Source organism: Salmo salar, chromosome ssa14 (assembly GCF_905237065.1).
Source record: "Salmo salar chromosome ssa14, Ssal_v3.1, whole genome shotgun sequence".
NCBI lineage: Eukaryota > Metazoa > Chordata > Actinopteri > Salmoniformes > Salmonidae > Salmo > Salmo salar.
The window spans coordinates 35,420,084-35,444,153 of record NC_059455.1 but is presented as its reverse complement, the minus strand read 5'-3'; the positions used below and the strand labels follow the sequence as shown (position 1 = coordinate 35,444,153).

General features: G+C 43.8%; 1 protein-coding gene across 2 annotated transcripts in view; it reads right to left on the bottom strand.

Moving 5' to 3' along the window:
• The window catches only part of LOC106569477 (capping protein, Arp2/3 and myosin-I linker protein 3), a 51,892-nt gene extending 29,969 nt beyond the window's left edge, over positions 1-21,923 (bottom strand). For both annotated transcript variants that reach the window (XM_014140859.2, XM_014140861.2), the window contains exons 1-5: positions 21,679-21,923; positions 19,959-20,053; positions 2,660-2,710; positions 2,447-2,506; positions 2,081-2,202 (exon numbers count right to left, since the gene is read on the bottom strand). In XM_014140859.2, coding sequence (XP_013996334.2) covers positions 2,081-2,202; positions 2,447-2,506; positions 2,660-2,710; positions 19,959-20,053; positions 21,679-21,736 — 386 coding nt within the window. In that variant the 5' untranslated portion in view covers positions 21,737-21,923. The remainder of the gene's footprint in view (positions 1-2,080; positions 2,203-2,446; positions 2,507-2,659; positions 2,711-19,958; positions 20,054-21,678) is intronic.
• Between the last annotated feature and the right edge of the window lie 2,147 nt (positions 21,924-24,070).

The following is a 24,070-nucleotide window of genomic DNA, read 5'->3' as shown; positions in this document are numbered from 1 at the left end:
CATCATGTGACCAGGAGGTCTTCACACTGGGGCAGTCAGTCCCACATCATGTGACCAGGAAGTCTTCACACTGGGGCAGTCAGTCCCACATCATGTGACCAGGAGGTCTTCACACTGGGGCAGTCAGTCTCACATCATGTGACCAGGAGGTCTTCACACTGGGGCAGTCAGTCCCACATCATGTGACCAGGAGGTCTTCACACTGGGGCAGTCAGTCCCACATCATGTGACCAGGAGGTCTTCACACTGGGGCAGTCAGTCTCACATCATGTGACCAGGAGGTCTTCACACTGGGGCAGTCAGTCCCACATCATGTGACCAGGAGGTCTTCACACTGGGGCAGTCAGTCCCACATCATGTGACCAGGAGGTATTCACACTGGGGCAGTCAGTCCCACATCATGTGACCAGAAGGTCTTCACACTGGGGCAGTCAGTCCCACATCATGTGACCAGGAGGTCTTCACACTGGGGTAGTCAGTCCCACATCATGTGACCAGGAGGTCTTCACACTGGGGCAGTCCCACATCATGTGACCAGGACGTTCACACACTGGGGCAGTCCCACATCATGTGACCAGGACGTTCACACACTGGGGCAGTCCCACATCATGTGACCAGGACGTTCACACACTGGGGCAGTCCCACATCATGTGACCAGGAGGTTCACACACTGGGGCAGTCCCACATCATGTGACCAGGAAGGTTCACACACTGGGGCAGTCCCACATCATGTGACCAGGAGGTCTTCACACAGGAGTCCCACATCATGTGACCAGCAGATCTTCACACTGGGGCAGTCTCACATCATGTGACCAGCAGATCTTCACACTGGGGCAGTCTCACATCATGTGACCAGAAGGTCTTCACACTGGGGCAGTCCCACATCATGTGACCAGGAGGTCTTCACACTGGGGCAGTCTCACATCATGTGACCAGCAGATCTTCACACTGGGGCAGTCTCACATCATGTGACCAGCAGATCTTCACACTGGGGCAGTCTCACATCATGTGACCAGAAGGTCTTCACACTGGGGCAGTCCTACATCATGTGACCAGGAGGTCTTCACACTGGGGCAGTCTCACATCATGTGACCAGGAGGTCTTCACACTGGGGCAGTCTCACATCATGTGACCAGGAGGTCTTCACACTGGGGCAGTCTCACATCATGTGACCAGGAGGTCTTCACACTGGGGCAGTCTCACATCATGTGACCAGGAGGTCTTCACACTGGGGCAGTCTCACATCATGTGACCAGGAGGTCTTCACACTGGGGCAGTCTCACATCATGTGCATGTAGCTTCCAATGTTAATTTGAGACACAACAGACATTTTGGAAAAGGAGTAAGTTTAAATTGGCAGCGTTTCCGCAGAGTCAAATAAAATCGTCGAATTCAATTGTAGTGTATTAGTTGATTATTAACATTTCCATATGGTAACTATTCACATTGGTTTACGGAGGTCACTCTTCTTACAGACAACATAGCAAGGTCGGTAGTAGTAGGGGATAGTAAGTTATAAGTAGGACCGTGTTGGGTACTAACTTCTAAACTTGAAATATGAAATATCCTTATTCATGTTACAATATTAGAACTGAGGGTATGGAAATCTACCGAGTGCAGAAAGTACATTCTATCAGAACATGTTATTGTTAAATCTCAGGTATCCTATGGAGAGGAGAAAAGCCCAGTCTGGTTTCAGTCAACAGGTAAGGTAGGACAGCCGTGAGTTGGGGAGGGGTGAAGAATTTGGGTCGAGGTCAGGTCAGATGAAGTGAGAAAGAACAGGCATCACTAAAGTCCTGTCTAGCAACAGATATGTATTGGCTGTCCAGATGTGCAGGGAGACTCAGCATAGGAGGAAGGTATAAATATATGTGTTTGTGTAAATATGTCTTTGTCTTATGCAGCTGTGTGACCCAGTTGGTGAATAAACTTAGTTTTAGCTTTACTAGTCGTCTGTGAGTTTAACTCTGTTCATTTAGAATCTAACAACCCAGAGTTTCTTCTTTTCAGGTCACATGGTCCAGAAAAACTCTTGGCCCTTGCTATGAGTAATATTAATTAAACAAGGTAGACTTACGCATACATAGAGTTGTTGAATATTCTTGAGAGGGCATAGTTGACATGGTTCATCATATGATCAAGGTGGTCTTGTGATTGCAGTCTCAATGAGTGGGTTGACTTGTCTGTGTCTATTACAACCTGAAAGGGGGAGTTGACATCACTGAGATGAGACTTCAGTGACCAGACACTTAAGCAGAGTAAAGGAAATTATCATTTCAGAAGACAAAAATCAGCATAGCTGAAACTAATTTATCCTGATTAACAAAACACCCTTGGGAATATAATTGTGACTGAAACCTTTGAAGAGTTTTGATAAACAAATATTTATGGAAAAAGTGAAATGAGACAGATGGTTGGTTTAGGGAATACAATCGTTTCTCACCTGATGATCTGGATAAGTGTTCATTGCCCGAATCTCCAGGAAGTTGAAAGTAACCTCCACCTGAAATCCGATTGATAGTTATTATAGTGATCAATATGACCAATTTCTCTTTACTGACAAATTATTTTGATAATCTTCCACACAAACATCATCATACTCATTATAAATCAAAAACAACACTATTAGTCTATTAAAAGTCAAATGGTGAAATACCTTGGAGGGGACTTTGACAGCAAATAGAAAGAGTCGCCATGTTGCCAGAACCTGAAAGGAAAATAAGATGTATTTAGCTGTCAGCCGGAAAGAAATACAAATAATACATCGCAACAAATAAAGCACTAACACCAATAAAGAGGACCAATCATTGTCTGATCATTCGAACATCACATTACTCTGTCATGTTTAGACATTACTTCCTAGCGTTTATTTTAAATAAATATTGTGATGGTGACATTTCATTACTTAACACAGCTATTTTCAAATAGATTTTACTGTCAATGTGTCATAACTTGAATTGATTTAGGAGTAGGGAGTTGAGGAGACATAGGGGGAAACAGGAGAAAAAGGTGAAAGAGTCCATAATTTGATTATCAAATCAAATCATCACTTAGTGGTTGGCGGGAGTGAAAGTGTGCATATATTCAAAGTTCTGTCTGCAGAAGTAATTTATCTCATTCATAATTCAAACTACAAATTAGCATACTCCATCCACGCCTTTACCACACACACCCTGCACCACTCCCTACATCCCTAAATCTATACTTCTTTGCCCTCTCCTTCCCAAGTCTTAACCCAATTCCAGTCGGTTCTCCTTTTCTTTAACACCTCTCCTCTCTTGCCCCCTGCCATCCCTCCATTTACTTCTCCATCACCATGGAAATATGTTCAGTATTCCATCGGACTATCTTCTTAATCTTCCCATCTCACCAGTCACCTTTCTGTGTATTGTGCCCTCCCTCCCTCCCTGGCCCCGCCGACCCCCGCTCACTCCTCTTTCTATTCTTTTTCTGCTCTGTCGCTTTCAATTCCTCAAGGCCTCTCTGTGCTGAATCGTTAATGGAACCCCACCGTGCGACGTAAAGAGAGAGGAGGAGAGAAAGGGAGAGGGAGGGCGAAAGAGAGAGAGAGATGGCGGCACCAGATTTCCCATTAATAAAGTCCTCAGATTGAGCATTTCTTCACCCTATTCTTAGCTAAGTTAGCACGTTGGCAGTGGATCAAGCTGTATCTGATGAGACGGCCAAGCAGCCAGGAAGCAGACCCTGAGGTCTGTCAGAGGAGAGACAGGCATCCTCACCAAATCCCCTTTGAAACAAGGCCTTCTGAGAGCCTCTATTACAGAGACTGTTACTCATGTCAGAATGCTCTGACAAGTCTGGAAAACTCGGTTATATAAACCTGATCAGAGAACAGCGGAGGAGGAGAGAACACTGTGATCATGGCTGAACCGCTCAGCGGGAGAGGGACCGGGGGAGAAAAAGAGACAGGGATGCAGATCTCTCATCAAAGCCTTTGTCAGACACAAAAGATCAGCGCGTAAACACGGGCATCAATAATGTAGGCCTTATGGTGGGCTTTGATTTGATTGACTGGGAGGTTGAATATAGCCCACCATGGATTTCGCCTGCTCACATATCATTCAACATCTATTGAGATATCATTATTAAAACAAATCAATGGATTGGTTTTGGTGTTTGTTAGAAAATATATGTCAATCAACATCAGGGTAAACATTTTGGGTATTAAATTCAATGTTCCCTCTAAGCTGCGGACATGTAAGGATGCGCACTTCCTCCAATACTGCGGCGCAGAAGAAATGCCATTCCACGCAGAGACTCAAGAGAACTTCACTGAGCTCGACCCATTAGTTTGCACTATATAGATTGCTTTTTCAAGTGAATGCGCTTTTCAAATCAGTTCAGATCAGAGCGCAGAGTCGTGCGTGTGCACATTTGTTGATATTCTTTGTGAGTTATTAGCCCAGTTATATTTAAGTATAGGGCAGCAATGGGGAGTTCCTGCTTCCTACAAGAGCACAAAACCTGTAGGCTACATTTCAAGCTCTCTTTGAAAAGCCAGTCAGGTAAAAAGCTTGTCTTAATTAACGGGGCAATGTTGTACTTTGAGACAGGCTTGAATATGCAAATAAGCCAATAGGCAGAGGGGTTGCCTACAATGTCTAATTCTCTGTATGGTAATAATGAATTTTATTTTGTAAAGTGGTTTCTGCATCATACAACACAACACAATACAATTTACATTAACTTATTTGGCCCATGGTGTTACAGACCAAGTAAAACAATGATTAATGTCAAGCCCTTCATAACGTAAAAACGTTTTTAAAAGTCTCATTCAATGTGGGCCTGCATTGAACACTACATATAGGCTACTGTAGGCTATATCATAGAAGTCAAAAGCTATTTCATGTGAACATGTTATGTGATGTTGGTAGGCCTACATTATGCTCCAATAGCCACAATAACCTATTGGCTACCGTCTAAAACTGTGTTCACAGTAAATTCTCACAATGTTCAAGTTTCTGCTCACAATACTTAAAATTTGCTCAGTGTCCCCAAAATGAGGGAACATTGATTAGAATGGAATATGAGCATTGGAGAAATAAAAAAACAATTGTAAAAAACATGTTCCAACAAGACTTTATGAATGACTGCCAATAGGCCATCTGTTGTGACCTATTCACTAAGGCTTGGGATGGAATAGTCACTTCTGATTCTGTGTACATTATTCAAAAAGCACGATTTGTCATTTTCTGACCCAGGTGTGTGGAATTTGCACTTGATTTAGGATCCCCCACACCACACGCCGAATGAACAACTCATTTATTTCGTACTTTCAAGGTATCCCGAAGTGAAAATCTAGTTTAGTAGACCTAATCAGAGACAGCGGTCAGAGCAGGCTTTAGGAAACAACTGTCCAATCACAACCTTGGAGAGAGGGAAAAGATAACTTTGCCCTACTGCCTGTGAAATCTCATCAGACCTCTCAGACATATAGAGGACTTTCCTAGCTGTTCTGATATGACCAATCAGAATCCTAATAGCCCAGAGGAGAGGACTTTAACTGAGCGGGATAAGTGCTGTTGGCACCCCTTACCAGGTCCAGCAGTCACTCATAACCCACCTCACCATTGCAGGGCAGAACATCCCTTTATCATCTACAATCTCTAATCTGGGCGTTAAGCTGAACTCCTCTCTGACCTTCGTTGATCACATCAAACATCTGTGCAAAGCATCATTTTTTTCTCCGTAAAAGGAAAATTCTTCCCAAAAACTATTTTTGTTTTTGTTTCATTCGTCCATTGTTGATATAGTCACAAAATATGTTTTGTATGCCTTGGTCTCCTCAAGGCTGGACTACTGCAACGCAATCTTCATCGGGATCCCTGGCAGGAGTCTCCAGAAGATCCAGTACATTCAGAACGGCTCTGCCAGGATCCTGATTACACTTGTTCATTACTGTCATTTAGCAAACACTTATCTAGAGTGACTTAGAGGAACAATCTGGGTTAAGTGCCTTGCTCAAGGACACAGCGACAGATTTTTCACCATGTCAGCTCAGGGATTTGAACAAACAACCTTTCGGTTACAAGGTAGGCTACCTGCCGCCTCCTGATAAGAGTGTGTAAACATCAAGAAATCACCCCCGTCCTGGCATTTCTGCACTGGTTCCCCATCTCAGAATCGAGTTCAAAACCATCCTGTTGACATTCCAGTGCATCCATTTCAGAGCACCCATTCCCCACCCACAACCTCAGATTGAGCGATAGCCTGCTCCTCCACGCCCCCAGGACCAAGCTTTGCTCCATGGGGGATCAGGCTTTCTGCTCGACCTGAATGCACCACAGACCCTAGGCTCCTTTAAAAATGGCCTAAAAAGCCTGTTATAGCTGTGTTCCTTGTTGTCCTTGTCCCTTGTAGCGTCAGCTGTGTTATGTGTCAGTAGCCCTGTCTAGTTGTGTCCTTTGTCTACATCTTGTTTTAATTTATTTTAATGTACTCACTGTAGCATTGAGATAGTTTTTCAGTGAAAAATGCATTATAAATTCACTTTATTATTAATATAACGTGTCACTTTTTGAGCGACCCGACCAAATTCACACAGAAAGATCTGTCATTCTAATTGAAAGCAAGACTAAGAAGTGGTAGATATGTTCTATGTGCGCTATTTCTATGCTTCCCATTCTTAAGTTTCGTTTTAACGTCTTTTAGTTTCGGTTTTGTATACCAGCTTCAATCAGCTGAAAATACAATATTTTTGGTTATTGAAAAGATATTGCACAGTGGTTTAGATGGTACAATGATTCTCTTCACTGCTTGTTTTGTCACCTACTGTATACTGAAATTAGGTGAACTGTTAGAATTTTTGCAACCAGGAAATGGCAGAGCGATTTCTGAATATTACACCTTAAACTACATGTAGTTGAACTAGTAATTTAACTACATTTTGCAGTAGCTTGGTAGTAGTTTAAATTACATTAATGGTAGTGTTTTTAGCCTATTACAGAAACTACTTCAGTTTATTTTAGTAAATACTTTAACACTTATTTTTCTTAACTGCATTGTTGGTTAAGGGCTTGTAAGTAAGCATTTCACTGTAAGGTCTACACCTGTTGTATTCAGCGTATGTGACAAATACTATTTTATTTTATTTGAAAATATGGGTGAAGTAGGCAAGAATTTTCTTTCTATTTTTGGCATCAGACCAGCCTAGTTTTCACTTGAAACAAACTTACACACAGTTAACATCCGACTCCAGTGAACGGTTATTTCAAATGTATTTATAAAGCCCTTTATACATCAGCAGATGTCACAAAGTGCTTACAGAAACCCAGCCAAAAACCCCAAACAGCAAGCAATGCAGATGTAGAAGCACAGTGGCTGGTAAAAACTCCCCAAAAAAGGTAGGAACCAGGAAGAAGTCTAGAGAGGAACCAGGCTCTGATGGGTGGCCAGTCATCATATGGCTGTGCCAGGTGGAGATTATAAAGAGTGCAAGGCCAGATCGTTCTTCAAGATGTTCAAACGTTCATAGATTACCAGCAGGGTCAAAGAATAATCAGTGTTTGTAGAGGGTGCAACAGGTCAGCACCTCAGGAGTAAATGTCAGTTGGATTTCATAGTCAAGCATTCAGAGGTTGAGACAGCAGGTGTGTGTGTGTGTATTTGTATGTAAATAAATGAGAGAGAGGGAGAGTCGAAACAGCAGGTCCAGGACAATGTAGCACATCCGGTGAACAGGTCAGGGTTCCATAGCCGTAGGCAGAACAGTTGAAACTGGAGCAGCAGCACGACAAGGTGGACTGGGGATGGGGACAGCCAGGAGTCATCAGTCATCCATTTGTTTGTATGGGTTACCTTTAAACTTGTGGCGGTTGTAGAGCAAAACAGAAAACACAATCGTGTCCGTGAGTGTCTCCTTTCCATAGAGTGCTCATAACAGCTTGTAGGTCAAACCGTTGGGACACTACATTTTTCGGGATGTCTCATGGCCTGACAAACACAGCTGTAGCTTGGCCACGTTCCATCGGAAGGAAAAAAACAGTCTATTTGGCATCAGTATGAGTCAGAATCATTTATTCTAGTGTCAAAATACTGCAAAGTGTAAATAAGATACTTTTGGTCATAAAGTCAGTCTCGTCTAAAGCAGAGTTTGGAACCTCAGTGTGTCACAACGAGTAAATTAAGGATGGGTATGGATTACAATTATGTCAACAAATCATACCCCATTTTGCAAAACTCCACGTGCAAATCGCCCCTTCCCTTCATTGAATGGGGTTCTGTTGTTTCATTGTCCCAACGTGGTCAAAGGTGCATGGCCGTTTTAGACTGAAAAGCCCTATATGGATTGACCATGCAATGATTGCTTCCAGCAGGATGCACAGCCAACTGGTTTGCATGCCCTGCCGAAGGACCATATGTGAAATAGGTGGATGGAGTGCATTGGTCCCCAGTGGTGGTGAGTATACCGGTAGCGAGACCATGTATATTTTGATCAACATTACCATCGCTAGCATAGCTGACGTTAGCTAGCAAGCTACTCTAACTAGCCTACCTCAATACAAATCAAATCACATTTTATTTGTCACATGTGCCAAATACAAAACAGGTGTAGACCTTACAGTGAAATGCTTACTTACAAGCCCTTAACCAACAATGCAGTTAAGAAAAAAAAACAAGTGTTAAGTATTTACTAAATAAATTGAAGTAAAACAATAAATAAAAACTATAAAAATAAAGAGCAACAATAAAATAACAGTAACGAGGCTATATACAGGGGGTACTTTTCACTATGTCAATTATGTTAGCATTGTGGCGTAACTACAATGTTGTTGATCCATCAGTTTATCACAGCTATTAAACTCTAACTGTTTTAAAGTCACCATTAGCCTCATGGTGAATTCCCTGAGCGGTTTCCTTCCTCTCTGGTAACGGAGTTAGGAAGGACGCCTGTATCTTTGTAGTGACTGGGTGTATTGATACACCATCCAAAGTGCAATTAACAACTTCACCATGCTCAAAGGGACATTCAATGTCTGCTTTTTATTTTTATTTTTACCCATCTACCAATAGTTGCCCTTCTTTGCAAGGCATTGGAAAACCTCCCTGGTCTTTGTGGTTGAAATATACTGCTCGACTGAGGGACCTTACAGATAAGGAATTATATGTGGGGTACAGAAATGAGGAAGTCATTCACACATCATGTTAAACACAGAGGAAGTCCATGCAACTCAAGCACATTTTTACTCCTGAATTGATTTAGGCTTGCCATAAAAAAGCATCGAATACTTATTGACTGAAGACATTTCAGCTTTTGATTTATTAATTTGTAAAAAAAAATGTAAAAAAACCTTTCACTTTGACATAATGGGTTAGTGTATAGGCCAGTGACAATTTTTTTTTTTTTAATCTCCATTTAAATCACAACAACATTTGGAAAAAGTCAAGGGATGTGAACACTTTCTGAAGGCACTGTATATGTGTGTAAGATACCACCTATCCCTAACTGACATGCTAATATTACAGTGACTATATGTGTGCGTTCCCAGATGCAGAGAGACCAGGCACTCAGCACAGCCACAATGAGGGGATTACTACTAATATAGTACAGCTGTCTAGTAATAGCAACACCCTTTTTCACTGATGAACTCTACCTCAACTGCTTATTTCTACAGCTGGACGGGAGATGCTTTTGCCAGATGGCAGCCTCAGTCGTTTGATGGGGAGACCATCATTTGGGTAGGTTTGATCTGACCTGTTCAAATTCTTCAAGAGATATACACACACACACACACACACACACACACACACACACACACACACACACACACACACACACACACACACACACACACACACACACACACACACACACACACACACAATATATGTTTGAGTGTCAGGTAACAGAACAGTGACTGTAGATGTGTTCACAGAAACATGTTTGGAGCCAGCACATGAAGACTTGCAAGATGATGTGATGAAGTCCAGACTGACTTGATACAGATGTTTCTGAATGGAAAGATACCTGGCACTCGACATTCAAATGTTAGACAACTTTTCCATGTGTTTTTTTAAATGATTGAATGTAATGGTGTCAGTATATGGGGAGGGAGAAATCCTGTGTATTCTGCACCAGGATCAGGGGTCTCGTGTAGCATACGGGACACCACACAGGAAGGTATAACCACTGACATGTCTGTCAAGGTAGCCCTACTACCACCAGACAAAACGCCAATAGGCGCAGTATCTGAATCTGGGAACGACAATGAAAGGTGCACATTGTTATATTAGCAGAAGACTGCTTCTATGGTATTACGTAAATGGTTGTTTATTCTACATGGACCTGTTATTACATTTGAAAGTTATCAAAACACTTAGTTTAGAATGTCTACATAAATTCAGCAATTGCATTCGCAAATCAAATCAAATTTTATTTGTCACATACACATGGTTAGCAGATGTTAATGCGAGTGTAGCGAAATGCTTGTGCTTCTAGTTCCGACCATGCAGTAATATCTAACAAGTAATCTAACAATTTCACAACAACTACCTTATACACACACAAGTGTAAAGGAATGAATAAGAATATGTACATATAAATATACTGCTCAAAAAAATAAAGGGAACACTTAAACAACACATCCTAGATCTGAATGAAAGAAATAATCTTATTAAATACTTTTTTCTTTACATAGTTGAATGTGCTGACAACAAAATCACACAAAAATAATCAATGGAAATCCAATTTATCAACCCATGGAGGTCTGGATTTGGAGTCACACTCAAAATTAAAGTGGAAAACCACGCTACAGGCTGATCCAACTTTGATGTAATGTCCTTAAAACAAGTCAAAATGAGGCTCAGTAGTGTGTGTGGCCTCCACGTGCCTGTATGACCTCCCTACAACGCCTGGGCATGCTCCTGATGAGGTGGCGGATGGTCTCCTGAGGGATCTCCTCCCAGACCTGGACTAAAGCATCCGCCAACTCCTGGACAGTCTGTGGTGCAACGTGGCGTTGGTGGATGGAGCGAGACATGATGTCCCAGATGTGCTCAATTGGATTCAGGTCTGGGGAACGGGCAGGCCAGTCCATAGCATCAATGCCTTCCTCTTGCAGGAACTGCTGACACACTCCAGCCACATGAGGTCTAGCATTGTCTTGCATTAGGAGGAACCCAGGGCCAACCGCACCAGCATATGGTCTCACAAGGGGTCTGAGGAGCTCATCTCGGTACCTAATGGCAGTCAGGCTACCTCTGGCGAGCACATGGAGGGCTGTGCGGCCCCCCAAAGAAATGCCACCTCACACCATGACTGACCCACCGCCAAACCGGTCATGCTGGAGGATGTTGCAGGCAGCAGAACGTTCTCCACGGCGTCTCCAGACTCTGTCACGTCTGTCACGTGCTCAGTGTGAACCTGCTTTCATCTGTGAAGAGCACAGGGCGCCAGTGGAGAATTTGCCAATCTTGGTGTTCTCTGGCAAATGCCAAACGTCCTGCACGGTGTTGGGCTGTAAGCACAACCCCCACCTGTGGACGTCGGGCCCTCATACCACCCTCATGGAGTCTGTTTCTGACCGTTTGAGCAGACACATGCACATTTGTGGCCTGCTGGAGGTCATTTTACAGGGCTCTGGCAGTGCTCCTCCTGCTCCTCCTTGCACAAAGGCGGAGGTAGCGGTCCTGCTGCTGGGTTGTTGCCCTCCTACGGCCTCCTCCACGTCTCCTGATGTACTGGCCTGTCTCCTGGTAGCGCCTCCATGCTCTGGACACTACGTTGACAGACACAGCAAACCTTCTTGCCACAGCTCGCATTGATGTGCCATCCTGGATGAGCTGCACTACCTGAGCCACTTGTGTGGGTTGTAGACTCCGTCTCATGCTACCACTAGAGTGAAAGCACCGCCAGCATTCAAAAGTGACTAAAACATCAGCCAGGTGTGACGACCCTCCCACTCTGTCTGCCGTATTCTCTCTCTTTGTTCTTGTTTCCTTATTAGGATGCTGGTGGGCGGAGTTGGAAGGGTCGTCAGCTAAATGGGAAGCACCTGGGCCCGGGTGTGTCCCAGGATAAATAGACCTCTTCCACAGTCATTGGGGAGACTCTCTCCATGCAGACACCTTGTTGTTTTTGGTTGTGCTAGTTGTGGAATCTAATAAATATATATTTTTGATACTCGTCTCCACGTTGTCTCCCTTTTGTTGTGAACTCTGAGCCGGTTCGTAACACAGGAAGCATAGGAACTGAGAAGTGGTCTGTGGTCCCCACCTGCAGAACCACTCCTTTATTGGGGGTGTCTTGCTAATTGCCTATAATTTCCACCTGTTGTCTATTCCATTTGCACAACAACATGTGAAATGTATTGTCAATCAGTGTTGCTTCCTAAGTGGACAGTTTGATTTCACAAAAGTGTGATTGACTTGGAGTTACATTGTGTTGTTTAAGTGTTCCCTTTATTTTTTTGAGCAGTGTATATGGATGAGCGATAGCCGAACGGCATAAGCAAGATGCAGTAGTTGTTATAGAGTACAGTATATACATATGAGATGATTAGTGTATGTAAACATTCTACAAAGTGCCATTGTTTAAAGTGACTAGTGATACATTTATTACATCCAATGTTTTATTATTAAAGTGGCTAGAGATTTGAGTCAGTATGTTGGCAGCAGCCACTCAATGTTAGTGATGGCTGTTTAACAGTCTGATGGCCTTGAGATAGAAGCTGTTTTTCAGTCTCTCGGTCCCCACTTTGATGCACCTGTACTGACCTCGCCTTCTGGATGATAGCAGGGTGAACAGGCAGTGGCTCGGGTGGTTGTTGTCATTGATGATCTTTTTGGCCTTCCTGTGACATCGGGTGGTGTAGGTGTCCTGGAGAGCAGGTATTGTGCCCCCGGTGATGTGTTGTGCAGACCTCACTACCCTCTGGAGAGCCTTACGGTTGTGGGTGGAGCAGGTGCCGTATCAGGCGGTGATACAGCCCGACAGCATACTCTCGATTGTGCATCTGTAAAAGTTTTTGAGTGTTTTTGGTAACAAACCAAATTTCTTCAGCCTCCTGAGGTTGAAGAGGCGCTGCTGCGCCTTCTTCACCACACTGTCTGTGTGGGTGGACCATTTCAGTTTGTCTGTGACGTGTACGCCGAGGAACTTAAAACTTTCCACCTTCTCCACTACTGTTCCGTCGATGTGGATAGGGGGGGTGCTCCCTTTGCTGTTTCCTGAAGTCCACGATCATCTCCTTTGTTTTGTTGACGTTGAGTGTGAGGTTATTTTCCTGACACCACACTCTGAGGGCCCTCACCTCCTCCCTGTAGGCCGTCTCGTCGTTGTTGGTAATCAAGCCTACCACTGTAGTGTTGTCTTCTCATCTACAGTCGTGGCCAAAAGTTGTGAGTGACAAATATTAATTTCCACAAAATTTGCTGCTTCAGTGTCTTTAGATATTTTTGTCAGATGTTACTATGGAATACTGAAGTATAATTACAAGCATTTCATAAGTGTCAAAGGCTTTTATTGACAATTACATGAAGTTGATGCAAAGAGTCAATATTTGCAGTGATGACCCTTCTTTTTCAAGACCTCTGCAATCCGCCCTGGCATGCTGTCAATTAACTTCTGGGCCACATCCTGACTGATGGAAGCCCATTCTTGCATAATCAATGCTTGGAGTTTGTCAGAATATGTGGGTTTTTCTTTGTCCACCCGCCTATTGAGTATTGACCACAAGTTCTCAATGGGATTAAGGTCTGGGGGAGTTTCCTGGCCATGGACCCAAAATATCAATGTTTTGTTCCCCGAGCCACTATTTTTATCACTTTTTCCGTATGGCAAGGTGCTCCATCATGCTGGAAAAGGCATTGTTCGTCACCAAACTGTTCCTGGATGGTTGGGAGAAGTTGCTCTTGGAGGATGTGTCGGTACCACTCTTTATTCATGGCTGTGTTCTTAGGCCAAATTGTGAGTGCCCCACTCCCTTGGCTGAGAAGCAACCACATTCATGAATGGTCTCAGGATGCTTTACTGTTGGCATGACACAGGACTGATGGTAGCGCTCACCTTGTCTTCTCCGGACAAGCTTTTTTCCGGATGCCCCAAACAATCGGAAAGGGGATTCATCAGAGAAAATGACTTTAGCCCAGTCCTCAGCAGTCCAATCCCTGTCCCTTTTGCAGAAGATCAGTCTGTCCCTGATGTTTTTCCTGGAGAGAAGTGGCTTCTTTGCTGCCCTTCTTGACACCAGACCATCCTCCAAAAGTCTTCGCCTCACTGTGCGTGCAGATGCACTCACACCTGCCATTCCTGAGCAAGCTCTGTACTGGTGGTGCCCCGATCCCGTAGCTGAATCAACTTTAGGAGACGTTCCTGGCGCTTGCTGGACTTCCTTGGGCGCCCTGAAGTCTTCTTCACAACAATTGAACCGCTCTCCTTGAAGTTCTTGATGATCCGATAAATGGTTGATTTAGGTGCAATATTACTGCCAGCAATATCCTTGCCTGTGAAGCCCTTTTTGTGCAAAGCAATGATGACGGCACATGTTTCCTTGCAGGTAACCATGGTTGACAGAGTAAGAACAATGATTCCAAGCACCACCCTCCTTTTGAAGCTTCCAGTCTGTTATTCAAACTCAATCAGCATGACAGAGTGATCTCCAGCCTTGTCCTCGTCAACACTCACACCTGTGTTAAGGAGAGAATCACTGACATTATGTCAGCTGGTCCATTTGTGGCAGGGCTGAAATGCAGTGGAAATGTTTTGGGGGGATTCAGCCATTTGCATGGCAAAGAGGGACTTTGCAATTAATTGCAATTCATCTGATCACTCTTCATAACATTCTGGAGTATATGCAAATTGCCATCATACAAACTGAGGCAGCAGACTGAAAATTAATATTTGTGTCATTCTCAACTTTTGGCCACGACTGTAGGCTACCGACCTATTCAAAGCTTCCTACGGCATCTCACCATATATATCTGCCTGTAGTTACTGAACTCAACCTGCTGGAGGTTTGTTTGTTGTGATTGAGTTGGGGAAACAGCGATGGTCAAGGTTGTCTTGGGGATGGCAGGGACACACCCAAATCAAACCACACTCAAGTAAACTTACGTTTGGCATTTGTCATGGCCGCCAGCATTTCTTGAGGAGCAAGCCAAAAAACTAGGCCAAATCAGCAGGTGCAGATCCCCTTCGAAAAAGGTTGCTTCAAATCAAATTGGTCACACACATGTTTAGCAGATGCTATTGCAGGTGTAGAGAAATGCTTGTGTGCAGTAATATCTAACAATTTCACAACACACAAATCACATTTCAGTCTGTCAGTGATGTGTATGCCGAGGAATGTGAAGCTTTCCACCTTCTCCACTGCGGTCCTGTCGATGTGGATAGGGGGGTGCTCCCTCTGCGGTTTCCTGAAGTCCACAATCATCTCCTTTGTTTTGTTGATGTTGAGTGAGAGGTTATTTTCTGGCACCACACTCCCAGGGCCCTCACCTCCTCCCTGTAGGCTGTCTTGTCATTGTTGGTAATCAGGCCTACCACTGTTATGTCATTTGCAAACTTGATTGAGTTGGAGGTGTACGTGGTCATGCAGTCATGGGTGAACAGGGAGTACAGGAGAGGGCTGAGCATGCACCCTTGTGGGGCCCCTATGTTAAGGATCAGCGAAGTGAAGGTGTTGTTTCCTACCTTCACCACCTGGGGTCGGCCCGTCAGGAAGTCCAAAACCCAGTTGCACAGGGCGGGGTTCAGACGCAGAGCCCCGAGCTTAATGATGAGCTTGGAAGGTACTATGGTGTTGAATGCTGAGCTATAGTCAATGAACAGCATCCTTACATAGGTATTCCTCTTGTCCAGATGGGATAAGGCAGTGCGATGGCATCACTGTGGATCTTTTGGGGTGGTAAGCAAATTGAAGTGGGTCTAGGGTGTCAGGTAAGGTAGAGGTGATATGATCCTTGACTAGTTTCTCAAAGCACTTCATGATGACAGAAGTGAGTGCTACATGGCGATAGTCATTTAGTTCAGTTACCTTTGCTTTCTTGGGTGCAGGAACAATGGTGGACATCTTCAAGCATTTTTTTTTTTACCTTTACTTAACTAGCCAAGTCAGTTAAGAACAAATTCTTATTTTCAATGACGGCCTAGGAACAGTGGGTTAACTGCCTTGTTCAGGGGCAGAACGACAGATTTGTACCTTGTCAGCTCAGGGATTCAATCTTGCAACCTTTCGGTTACTAGTCCAACGCTCTAACCACTAGGCTACGCTGTGCATGTAGGGTCAGCAGACTGGGATAGGGATTGATTGAATATGTCCGTAAACACTCCTGCTAGCTGGTCTGCACATGCTGAGGACGTGGCTAGGGATGCCGTCTGGGCCGAGTGTAGCTTAACGTCTTCCATTGAGAAGTAATTGATTGCTTGGTAAACTTTTCAGAGTAGCTTCCCTAACACTGCTTATAAAATGTCTCATATTTCAACTGACATACCCCATCAGAACACAAAATATAAGCTTGTAAATGTTTGTAAACAATGTAAACAAACTGTATAGCCTCACAAACTGAATTGTCGGAACTAGAAGCACAAGCATTTCGCTACACTCGCATTAACATCTGCATGTGACAAATAACATTTGATTTGAGGTGGGTAAAACTATATTTTTTTGAGGATTGAGTTACTCTTCTCCGTGCCCATCCCTCAGCTTTTTACCAAAACTGAGGCAGGGTAACAACTTTGTTCTTGTTTAAATTAAGGATCTAGCTATAACCTGGCTGTCTGAGACATTCAGGGAGAATTTTAAAGTGATGGGGGCTACAGAGGTGCCCTTCCAGCAATGATTGCACAAAGTCAAGAGCTCTCAGTTCAAAGAGCCAGGCAGAGCCAGAGTGGGTATGTGTGGAGGGAGCAGGGCTGGGAGGGAAGGAGGGGGCTGGCTTATGTTAATCATAAGCCATTAAGCTTTGGGCCTGCACTTCAAAACGGGACCTGCCATTCAAAAGCTGTCTCTGAGCAGCAACGCATCACAACTCTGCCTCCAGGAGACTGAGAAGGCGAGTTCTGGACATAGTGATCTGGGATCCCATCTATCTGGCTCTGCCGAAGACAACTTTTAAGGACGTGTACACACACACACACACACACACACACACACACACACACACACACACACACACACACACACACACACACACACAATCCTCAAGAGACATTCTGCTTTCACCCAGGTGAACCCAGCATCAAAAAGGACAAAAGCTTCCATCTTCCATGGCAGAGAGCCTGACAGAGTGAGGCTGCAGCTGCCCCAGGTCCTGCTCTATAAGCAGCCTTTAAAAAAGACAGAGAAAGAGAGACAGAGAAATAAATAGAGGAGGCAAATGAGGGAGACAATGCACAGCTTAAAAAAATAAAAACACATCTTGGTGCAGATTTTGATCACACAAAAGGCTGCACAACTCTAAATCAAAGAAACGTGCAACTGAGCCCTGTGGAACCTCGAAGGGCTATGGGAGAGTGGAGGGGGAGAGGGGGGGGCAAATAGGATGAGGCCGCTGTCAGAACAGAAGCCCTCCAGATAAGAGCACTCAAATCTTAGCAAGTTGTACGCTATGGGAGAACAGAGAGAAGGTTAACAGTCACAATACATATGCCTTCCCAACAGGTACAGAGACCAATACATCTCTCTCTATAGACAAAGTCATATCCCTGTAATAAGACATCTATCATCAGATCCATCATACCACCATTAGATGCCTGCCGTCTAGAGACATTGAGCCATTACGGCATACCTCAACAGGTACTCGAACAATGATGTGCATCTGCCAATTCATTAGGATGTGCTAATACATATCGAAGCATGGTATTCTGCTATGTTTAAGAGAAACAGTCATCTTTCTCTCCTGCAGTTGAATTTCTCTACAAGTTGCCTAAGCTGTCATGGAAGTGGACAGATCCCTCCTTGTAGCTACAGGAGAAAAGACACCTAATCTTATGATGAAGACTGAAAAGGAATGTGGAAATCTAGGTGGAGCCAAAACATCTCAATGTGTTTTGAGTGTCACACTAGCAATCACAGCCCAGAATTAGGGCCATTAGTGTGGATAGAGGGAGCGGGGACCAATGGAGGGTGAAATGGAGCGACAGATAAAGATAACTAATGGACGGCAACGGGGCGACAAAAAGGCAGCAATTGGGGCATCAAAACATCCGACATCTTCCTTCCGTTCCATCGTCTCCTTTCTCCCTCTCCTCCGCTGCGCTGAGCTCTCGTCACCCCTTTTCTCCTGGCGCCCCCCTCGACTCCCATCACCGCCCCTCGGTCTTTGAAGATGTTTTGTTCCCTCTGTGTGTATGTTCCAGTTTGTATGTGCATGACAGGGTGTGTTGTGTGTCTGGGAGCATGTTGGTAGTCTTTGTAACATTGCCTTCGGCACAGTAAGGATGTCTTGCTGAGCATACCATGTGTCTGTCTGAATGAAACACACTAGGAGGGTGAAAATGGTTGTGTGTGTGTGTGTGTGTGCGGCACTGCATGACGGCTGGTACAGTAGACACACAGACAGCTGGATGCCAGCACGGCCCCAGAGAGAGAGAAAGGGCAGAAATAGAAAGAAACAGTGAGAAAGACTAGGAAGGAGGGACAAACAGGGTAGATTCTCTGTAGTACATATTCAACAACCAGCTTACTACATGCCTGTGTGTGTGTGGGTGTTTAATATACAGTACACTTTGTTCATTAACAAACTTTTACATATGCACAATACACATGTAGGTCAATGCCAGGTTCTACTGTATTTACTTGCCATCATGTCGCGTATTGTGCATATATTTTGAGAAGTTGTATCAGTAAAACCCATTTAGACTAACATTCTCATAAGGTCTAATTGAGTTCTGCTAGATAAAGGAGGGAATGAGAAAAGCAAGAGAGCAGAGGGGGAGGGGTGACGGGAACGTAATAGAGATGGACAGATAGCGGGGAAGAAAGGGAAACAAAGACTAGTCAGACAAAAACAGAGGGGGCGTGGTAATGACAGCTAGTGAGATAGAGGTAGAAAGGAAAGAACTGCACAAATGAGAAGCGGTGGGTGAAGGGTTGAGAAAGAGGGGGAGAACAAGAATAACAGAGAGAAAGACATAAAATAGTGGAGGTCCCGTCCGTTCTCAAATCTCGTGTGCCTTCTCTCCAGCAATAGTTAAAACTCAGCAGGTAAAGGAAATGAGCTCATGTTCTCTTCACTCATTTACCACCCTTGTGCCCAGTGTGTGTCATTAGTAACTGATACGGGTGACTAATTGAAGAAGAGGTCTCAATTGCAGCGGTGTGTATTGGTTTGCACAAGCTGCTGGGACACCTCTCAGTACACAACCAGTGGCACACACACACACACACACACACACACACACACACACACACACACACACACACACACACACACACACACACACACACACACACACACACACACACACACACACACACACACACACACACACACAGCCACTTTTAATAAAGGTTGAAAAGATGGACTCAATTACCCATGGTGTCCAGTTGGCTCCTTACGCCTTGATCACACCGACATTGCGCAAAGTAGTATGCAGCATCATTTGAATGTGTGCAACAAAAGTTCAACATTAACCTTCTGCCACTATTTCTGTCAAGCCTTCTATGCACACAGTTTGACGCATACCTTCGATAAATCCAAAGTATTCACCACACAGAACACACTGCAACTGCCTCTGCAACGCAATGCAAACGCAGCGTTCAATTGGAAATGAATTTTTCTTCTGGTGAACCAAAATGCAATGACGCTGTCTGTGTGATCGAGGTGTTAGGGAGTGTGTGGACCCAAACATTTTTAGATTATTATATATATTTTTTTACATTTAGCTTTAAAAATGGATTGAAATGTAATTGAAAGTTTGAAATGCACTGCATTGACTTGAAGTATAAAGTACAGAATTCTGCCAGTAGAGTTTGATTGTGAAGGGGCCTCACCAGTATCCGGTCCTCTGATTTGCCGTTCTTGGTGTCCTGCTTCACAGCTCGCACAAACTTGATGGATTGTTTATCAATGAGCCTCCTGATGCTCTCTGTGGATAGAAGGCATCAAAGAAAAGTCCATCCTGCAGGTAAATTCTCACAATCTCTTATACACAACATTACAAACACACCACCACGTCACACAACAAGAGGAAACAAAACCACAAAACTGATTTTATATTTAGCCCCAGGGAGGGAACTGATATGATTCTGAATAGTGGAGGTACGGTAGCCTCCGGGAGGGAACTGATATGATTCTGAATAGTGGAGGTACGGTATGACACAAGACAGAGCGACATGTCAGACATTAACTGAATGTAATATGAAAGAAGTCTTATCAAAGACTGATCAAATAGTTGATATATCATCATATTTCTAAAACTGTCATATCCAAAAGAAACCCTAAGCATTCAAACACACACATCCTTCTCAAACCCAGTCAGAATCTACCCAGTCTCCCACTGGACGGATCCAGTCTCCCACTGGACGGATCCAGTCTCCCACTGGATAGCAATATTCTTCATTTTCACTTGTCACATTCAATCACATTCATGAACCCGGGTCTTCCCAATACTCACATAGCCCGAGAGCTTTACAAGCAGAGAAGTGGGGGATGGGGATAGAGGGAGAGACGAGGAAGGATCAGAGAAAGACCAGCAGAGAGTTAATGCAGCTGTAATCAACGTTAATCTAGGTAGAATCCAATCACTTAAAGCCCTTAACACTGGGCATTCCCACAGATGGCATATGCTGCACCACCATTAGAGAGAGAAGAAGGTAATGGGAGAGAGAGATGGGAGAGGATGAGTTAAAACTCTGCCTTGATTGTCTAATGGACCTGCTCAACACACAACCCTTCCTTCCTCACTCCCTGTACTTCTAGCTGTGACTGGTCATTACAACAAACAGATGCAGGTGGAGGGGGACAGAAACAAACAAGGGATTCATTTGCCATCACGATAATTAACAGTGAGAGACCAATGGTGTCAGTCGATGTGTGTGTGTCTGTGTGTGTGTGTGTGTGTGTGTGTCAGACAATTCCATTGTGATGGCATGTGTGACCAATGTGAATGTGATTGTGCTCGTCACAAGTGTGTATAAATATAACTCTCCATGTCGCTCTGTGTTTTATGAGCAGTGTTGTGCTGAGTGCTGCACACCATCAGGGCACTATAGACTAGCTCTTCAGTGGAGAGGACCAGCCTCTCAATGCAGAAACTTACGCTTCACACTTACTACCCCCCCCCCACACACACACACTTCAAAGCACCCAGAGACTCACGCACAAGGGCCTTACCCACAAAGCGCAGGCACGCATTTGCAGAAATGCACACAAACCAACTCGCTGCTGAACGAAATAGGGATCAGAGAACCGTTTACAGTATGATTGTTTATCGTATCAGGTTATCGTTCCGGACGTAGGCTTACACAGCCATTAGCCTGCCATATGAGTGCATGTCATTTGCCTGCTGCAGCAGCACTAACACTTATGATCACACAAGCGCAAATAGATGCCAAAGAGTGACATTTTCAATAAAATAACCATTCGAATTCATCAGAGCGATAAGCTGCGTAACATGCGTACTAATTACATTCTGCCAAATAAACGCGGTCTATCAGCTACAGCATGTACCGAGCTTGACAGTGATCTTTAAAATAACAGTTTTGAGTTTACCTGTAATTTCCCTGCTGACGTTGATGAAACCTGCAGCGGTGGCCTCTTTAGAGGCCATAGTGCGCTCCGGCTCCGACTCCCCTACCCTCTTCTCTTCTCTTCCCTTCTCTTCGCTTCGCTTCACTTCACTTCACTTACTCACTCCCTCTCGCTCCGCTTCTTATAATCAAGGGAGAGAGCCACTAATGCGTTTCCACTGGCAATCCGAGAGTAGCGCGGGCTACTCCAGAGAGAGAGATGCGTCAGTTATTTTTTAAAGGTCCATGCAGCCATTTTTATCTCAATATCAAATCATTTCTGGGTAACAATTATTACCTTACTGTGATTGTTTTAATTTCTCAAGCAAGAATTGTGCTCGTACTGTCTGGGAGTGGTCTAAGTGGGGAGGGGAAAACTGAAAACTTATTTGCAAAGAGGTTTGGATTCCCTTCCTTATTGGTCAATTAACTAATTTATCGCCTGGTGATGGCAGGACAAAACTCCATCCCACCAAAACAGGCTGAAATTTCAGACAGTCTTTTCAAACTAGCTCTTACACTAAAAGGGCATTATCATCTTTTCCACAATTTCACAGTATTATTCCAACCTCATAGTGTGGAAATATATATAAAACACAGGAAATCACGTTTTTGACTGCACTGGGCCTTTATTAAAGAAAAAGATAATGATGGCGATCTCGAGTCTCCACAATCTCAATACTAATACTAATGACATTGATACAATGATAATTATAATATTTATTACCTTAATTAATAATAATGACTATTTTGCTTCATTAGACCAAAAACTATTGGCTTATTTTATTAATATAAAGAACTAGCTTACAGTAGACCTAGGCCTAGCTCCCATGGTCACCCTTGGCCATGAAGCCTATTTCTTCTACATGAGCTGGATGATTGCCAACAAGTAAGCTATTGTACCATATGGTAATACATTTAGAGGTGAAAACTGGAGAGGCATTGAGGCAAATATGTTGAGACTGTTTCAAGGGCAAGCCAGGTTCTGGCCATTTAGTTATCTATATTGGAATCAATATTTTTGAAGATGTGGATGCCTTCACGTAACATAACAACATATTACAATGCATCAATCTTCACAGTATGGTACAGACATGAGTTTTGTTAAGTACAAATCCATTCAGTTTGCAGACACCACCCCCTCCCACCACCCCCTCCCTCCCTCTTGATAGGATTGGTAAAGAGGAGTACAAAGGGCTCGAGAGGCCAGGTTGGATCAAGCAGTAAATACATCCCAAAGCAGCAAGAGAATAATTCCACCCATCGCTAGTCGAAGCCATTTCAAATGCAATTTCTACGATTGTTTCACTGCATAGTGTGTCCTTCCCTCTCGTGTCTTTCACTCATTTTAGCAGACACTCTTATCCAGAGGGACTTACAGTAGTGAGTGCATACATTTTCATTCATACTGGTCCCCCTTGGGAATCAAACCCACAACGTCACACAGCACTCCGCAGACTTAAGTGGACGATGAACCTGTGTGTGAGCATGCACCTTGTACAGTGCCTCCAGAAAGTATTCACACCCCTTGACTTTTTTCACATTTTGCATGTTATATTGGCATTAATACGTGTCACATATCATTTTGCAAACAATGTAAAAAATAATAATAATAATAGAGTTAATAAAGCCGCATACAAACATGGTCTCTTTTTTGCTTTCTTGAGTAAGGCAGGTCCAAAATGCAGGTGTTTCAGCCTAGCTCAGTGCTTTCTGTGGTGGTGGGGCAGCCAGCGGAAAATATGGAGTGTAGGTGTTGGTAATGTTCTCTAGTTGCGGCATGATTAGCTCAGTGTTCTGTCACTCGTGGGGACAGTACATCACCGCCAAGTCTAAGGGTAGACCTCGAAAATTCAAGCCCCTTGGGTGCTGCCATAGTTACATTAGAAGTGTTCATCCAAGAAGGCTCAAGGTCATTGGCCACAAATAAAATGACGTCAAATCAATTTATATCTACAGTAGCTTTGATTGGACTGATCATGTCAACATCATACTTTCAAAGCTATTAGTCATCATCATGAATCAAGTCGACAATCTACTGGCAAATCCTTTTTAATCCTTGTCAAATGAAGAAAAATAATTAAGAGAAGTGATAGATAAAATGTATCGGTGCTCATCGGCCATTGGACATAAACATTACACAACAAGTGGGAAATCGTAAATTCAACAATGAGTGGTTTGGAAGGAATCAGTAACAGTGGCTAACTGCAAGCATTGCAAAGCAATCACTAGCCTGCTATTCAGTTGAGTGGCTGTGTGATCCCAAATCTGGGATCAAGTGTCTCTTTTCCAAATTTAAAATGATAAACATTCAACATTGGCCATGCTTTCAATGAAGCATGATTTGTGCCACGTTCAAAACAACTGTTAACTCG